The sequence below is a fragment of the Cucumis sativus genome, chromosome 2 (genome assembly GCF_000004075.3).
Source record: "Cucumis sativus cultivar 9930 chromosome 2, Cucumber_9930_V3, whole genome shotgun sequence".
NCBI classification, from domain to species: Eukaryota; Viridiplantae; Streptophyta; class Magnoliopsida; order Cucurbitales; family Cucurbitaceae; genus Cucumis; species Cucumis sativus.
In genome coordinates this window covers 14,060,722-14,066,637 of record NC_026656.2, presented here as the reverse complement: position 1 = coordinate 14,066,637, position 5,916 = coordinate 14,060,722, and the positions used below count along the sequence as shown (strand labels likewise).

General features: G+C 29.9%; 1 protein-coding gene across 6 annotated transcripts; it reads left to right on the top strand.

The window, feature by feature from the left end:
• The first annotated feature begins 1,546 nt into the window (after nt 1–1,546).
• Nucleotides 1,547–3,905, top strand: LOC101210543. Of its 6 annotated transcripts, none has more exons than XM_011651041.2 (5): nt 1,547–1,682; nt 1,918–1,999; nt 2,081–2,188; nt 2,273–2,389; nt 3,189–3,905. In XM_011651041.2, exons 2-5 carry the CDS (start codon nt 1,934–1,936, stop codon nt 3,648–3,650), a joined length of 753 nt encoding a protein of 250 aa, XP_011649343.1. In that variant the 5' UTR covers nt 1,547–1,682; nt 1,918–1,933; the 3' UTR covers nt 3,651–3,905. The 6 variants fall into 6 exon arrangements, with proteins under 6 accessions (XP_011649343.1, XP_031736542.1, XP_031736543.1 ...); XM_031880682.1 differs by having other exon boundaries at nt 1,547–1,695; XM_031880683.1 differs by having other exon boundaries at nt 1,548–1,682; nt 2,084–2,188.
• The last annotated feature ends 2,011 nt before the right edge of the window (nt 3,906–5,916 follow it).

Genomic DNA, 5,916 nt, shown 5'->3' with positions numbered 1-5,916 from the left:
AATTAAGGATATAGCAACATTTAAAAAAAATTGCAAATATAGCAAAACTATCACTGATAGATTTCATATGATATATAAGTGATAAACCAATATTTGCAATATGGTGTATCAGTTATAGACTTATATCATTGATAGAATTTGATAAATTTTGCTATATTTGCAATTTGACAAAAAAACAAACCTACCAAATTTGGTGGTCGATTTTTGTATGAATTCTAATTAGTTTGTAAAATAATGGACCTTTGTTATTTTCTTTTTCATTTGAAATTATTTGCATAAAGAAATTAGGGTAGTGGAGAGAAAGAGCAGTCTATGATATTATAATTAACTTCCTTTCGGTATGCCACTTTTTTTTTATTTTGTTCACTTATTTCCAAAATACTCATTTCATCCACTAATCAACGTCAAATTTCTACCCAAAATAATCACTTTTCAACTTAATATAATGTAATATGATATAATAGTAATGATTGTCAAAATAATAATAAAAATAAGTTATTGATTATTTCATTTCTATAAATCAAATAGAAATTATTGTTTATAAATCAAATCAACATCATTTTTAATACAATAATTGTGGAGATGGAGATCGAACCTCCCACGAGATCAAATTACCACATTTGAAAAAGCCTACAAAGACAATCTTAATGAAAAGCATCAAAATTTTGATTAGATTAAGAAAATTAAATGAAGAATTAAGGGTATAAATTAATATTGAAAAAAGAGAGTGACATTGCTCTCTATATTTGTTTTTCAAAGAAAAAGGGTGATTATAGCCAAATCTTGAGACAATGAGTATTTGGACATATATCAACATCTTAACCCCACTAATGATCTCCTTATGATTCTTTTGATTTGTTTTGTATCATTAATTCATTTCTCTTTTCTTTTCTTTGAAGAAAGTGTTTAGAATTTTGTTGTATTATTGGAAAGTATTTTCCTCTTTTAAAGGGTTTTGATAATTGATATTACCTTTAGACAAAGTTTAAAATCACATCCACTTTTGATTTACCTATGAAAGTGAGGGCATGCACATGAGTTATAATAATAATAATAATAATAATAATAATAATGAAATTATGAAAATCTAACCACTCATTAATGTTATGAAATCTAGTAATGATGTTACACTATATTAGCTAAACATATTAGGTTATTTGATTTGTAATCTAATGTAATAGATTTGTTTTTCAAACCTTTTGGTTCTCTATCTTTGAAGACTTCAATTAAATACCATCAATGCATATTGGATTATTTAAAACAAGTTGTTATGATTATGTTAAATAATAAATAATATTAAAAAATTAAATAAACAAGTATATGAACTAAGTTAACAACAAATCATCCACTGTAATCATAAAACACACATAAACAACAAATGTAATCAAATGAACCTACTATTTATAAAACGTAATCATGGGCTATTTATACGATGTTTATTATTTTATTCTCAAACTAAAATATTTGATTACTCACCCCATTTTCTCTTATTTATTAAGAAATAGAGTAAAAAAAAAGAATTGTTAAAGTAGAATTGAGGTAGAAAGCAAAACCTGGAAGACAAAAGTAATGTTAAAAAAAGGAGTTGGAAGCCGTCTCACATTTTTTTCTTTGTTTGTTTCATACGAAACAAATTGACAAAGAGCTTTAAAAAATCCAAGGAGTTGATGAATGTATTGAGTGTGAGTTTTTATGGTAAATCAACACAAGAAAACAGAGCGCACCACAATAGTTTTTCCCCACTTGTCTTCTGTTTTCTTCTTCTGATTCTTTCCATTTTCTAGGAATTCTTGTTTTCCTTTCTTTGTTCTTCTTTCTTAACAAGTAATCGAAAATGGTTCATTCTCTGTTTGTTTCCTTTCTTGTTTGTTTGCAAGCTCTGTTTTGATTAATTCTTGCTCTGTTTTGCTTTCACAGACAGAAGTGAGAAAAAATGAATGCTAGAGTTCGTGCCAAGGCTCAATTTCAGATACCGAAACCGTCATCGATTCATGAAAAAGTAAGCTCTCAAGGGAAATTAAACAAAAAAGAAAATGGTGTTAATTAGTTATTGGAATATTGAATTTGTTTCCTGTGAAAGCAGGAGGAAAGGGATGAAACAGAGATGGGTGATGAGAAAGGTGGAATCATCAAGATCAATAATAGAAGAAGATTGAATAGAGAGAAGAAAATGGCATTACTACAAGATGTATTATTTGATCAAATTTTTCTTTAAAAAACAAACCCAATTTTTTTTTTTTAATTGCATGTTGTTTTTTATTTTGTTTTATAGGTTGATAAGTTGAAGAAGAAGCTAAGGCATGAGGAGAATGTTCAAAGAGCTTTGAAGAGAGCTTTCAATAGACCTTTAGGAGCTTTGCCTCGTCTACCTTCTTATCTTCCTCCATCTGTAACTCTCTTTCTCTCTACCATTACAAATCTCATTGCAAGTCTGTTGATTTTTTTCAAATGCACGTTGAGATTATGTCTCTTTCAGTTCACCATTAGATAAATGACATCAGTTTAGACTTCATATACTTTTTATATTGTATTAAATATGACCAAGTTTGTCTCTTTCGCTTTTCACAGCATTAAGGTTTTTTCTTTTTTCTTTTTTACATTACATTGCATCATCCTAAAGTGAAATTAATGTACTAACACCTTGAATTAGCACATCTGGTGGCCCTTTGATGATCAATTATTGCTACTAACCCCGCTTCACTCTCGATGACTCAACACTTACTCTCACTGTCAAGGTCATTACTCATTCTCAAGAGTTAGAGTGAATATCAAGAAGAAATGACATGAAACGATACAAGAAAGAAGAAATTAATTAATGTTTTGCTCAAATTTAATATATATTGAAGCGAGAAGTGAGAATAAGTAATGAGGCTAAGGGGGCAACATCAAGTGTTGAGTTATTGAAAGTGAGAATCAATATCGAGAATTGAGTGTCAGTGGCCATCATGCATGCTTCGAAGGGTTTGCTACGATAATTTAGGTGATGATGCAAGCAAGCATAAGGTTAAAAAACTTATTTTTCTAAGTAGTTGGCCCTTTTTCACTTGAACTCCAAAAGAAGGTCGTCTGTACAAAAGTCTCGAAGCATAAGGTTACAAAAGTCTTGATCTTTTTCAATGTAGGATCCTCACCATGTTACAATATTGATGTATGTCCATGATGTTGCATTGCATTTTTTTTGCTTGTAGACACTTGAGCTTCTTGCTGAAGTAGCTGTTCTTGAAGAGGAAATTGTTTGGCTTTCAAAACGTGTTGTGAATTTTCGACAACATCTATATGAAGAAGCTATCTTTGTCAATGCAGTTGAGAGTATCTCAATGAAAAGTTTACAGCACAATCAATCTAAATCTTTAGCTTCATATGAGCATATCAGTTCACCAACACCGACGACATTTGGACGACAACCAGGTAATTCTTATGCTAGGCTCATGAATCCCAAGCAAAGCTCTTGGAAATCCAATTCACCTTCAAAGGAGAATCAGTTTGCTTCTTCTTGTTATGTGAAAGATAAAGCTTCTCCAGAGAAGAAAGGCACCAAAATTGTTAGTTCATCCAAAAATACCAAGAAACCAATCAATCGTGAAGTTGTAGAGAAGAGCTTAGATGGTTTGAAGTTCCAAGTTTCAATTGATTATTATTTTGTACCATAATTGCAAGTTATACTCTATGTGTGATCTTGCAAAGTATGGCTTTCTGTTTAAATAGTTTTTGAGAAACCTTTAGCTTCCTGTTAAAAGTTAAAAGTAGATTTTTAGTTTCCCACTTTCATTCTCGCGAGAGGAAAGAGTTTTGACGTTTGATCATCATGATAGAGGAAACATTTAGGAGTAAACAAAATGGTCCATTTTTGTAAATATTCCAAGTTAATATGCAGAGCAAAATGTCCAAAACTCAAGTTTTAAAAAGTGCTTTCAATAACTTTTCACAAATATACCTCAAGTCATCAAGTCATTAATGTTAATATGGAAAGTATTAGAAAAAGGATAAATTCTTTTCACTCACAACTTATATTGTTTACATGAATACTCTTTAAACGATATTACCAACTACATATTACACACATTTTTCACGCCTTGTCAAGAATCAAATCGTTGTTGGGGATTGGGTATAATTAAGATTGTGTGTATTGAAGTGCTATGACTATCGACTATCTTGCACGTACAAGTTTTCTTACCTGATATGTTTTTAGAAGTGTTTTGATTAGGATGTGGCTAACTTATTATATGTGAGTAAGAAACTAGAGAGATAGAAATGACTTTTAGCCTTCCATTTTATTTTAGTTGTATATATAATTCATAGTGGAAGATTGAAAGTAGTGATGTCTCTAGGGATGATTTTTGGTTTTGAAGATGAGTTATATTGATTGAAGCATGTTGTAAAATGCACATTTGGGAGTGCACTATGAGTTCTTTTTGTGCAAATTGTATTGCCATTTTTGTTGTCAGTCTTCTGAAGGTGCATATATAGTAGAGCAAATCTCATACATGCACGCATGGTAACGTTTTCAAAGGATAAAAGCACTTTTCTACCAATCCAAAGCCTATTTTATTGTTGTTGTTATTGTTAATAAAGTAAAATAAGAAAACAAAAAACCCTAAATCTCATTTTTTTTCATCTTCTTTACTTAGCTGCCCACCAAAATCTCTTTTTCTCCTTCTCAATCCCATGTTTCTGATTGTTGTTTCAACCACACTTTCTTGAATTCCATTCTCTTGGCTATATCACATTATCTTGAATCCCATTTTAGATAACTAAACCAAATACCACATTTAGATATAATATATTTAACGTCGGATAGATACATCTCCATCATATGGTATTTGGTTTAGTTATCGGGTATTGTAGTGTTTTTTTAACCTTTTAAAACCTCTCCAAGTTGAATTGCATTTTAATTCAAATGAAGATATTTTTTACAATATCACACTTTAATATTTCTTATTATTTATTCAAAATTTCCATTTTAATAATTAAATTTTATTATGATTAAACCTTTAATTTTATCATTTATCTAGTCACAACAAAAAATAGTTGAAGCAAAAACGGATCTACTTAGATAGGTCATCTAGGAAGAAGACCCAAATTATTTCACAAGCTCTCATATGGGCTTAGACCCAAGTTTAATTTTGGGTAACTACCCTCCGTAACAATTTGAAAATTGGGTACTCCCAAAATAGCCAAAATAAGTGATACCACGCAAATTTCTTACTTGTAAAAATGGAAAAAAAGTCCAACTCAAACCTACGAATATGTAAAATTTCACAAATGTCTTTGTCATTAATATACGTTTGATACACTTGATAAACTTAATATCCATTAATACACATATGATACATCTAGTATTCCTTTATACACTTAATACTTTTTGATACACTTGATGTACATTTGATACTTCTTGATAACCTTTGGGATACACTCGATGCACTATGATACTCTTTGATACACCTAAAACACCTAAAACACCTAATACTTTTTGTTGCACTTGATTCTTCTCGATACACTTTTATACTCTTTAGGTCTTGATAAACTTAAAGACTTCACTGATACGTTTGATACACTTGATGTACCACTAATAAATTTGTTATCCTTCATTGGTACACTCAACAAATTTGTAGCTTGATGCACGTGATATCTTTGATACACCTTGCAAATACACTTAGTATTCTTCGCTTACACATTTGATTGATTAAATAAACTTGTAAACTTAATTCTTATATTTGATAAGAATTCATTTTACTGATATGACGATATACGATACACTTGATAGTGATACACTGAGTATATCTCATTCATTTACTTAATAAGATTATAATGAACTATGTAAAGTTTGAAAAAAAATTGAAATAATCACGTAAGAAGTACATCGACCAACTGATACATATAATATAAGTACGTCTGATATACAAAACAAAGAGAAAG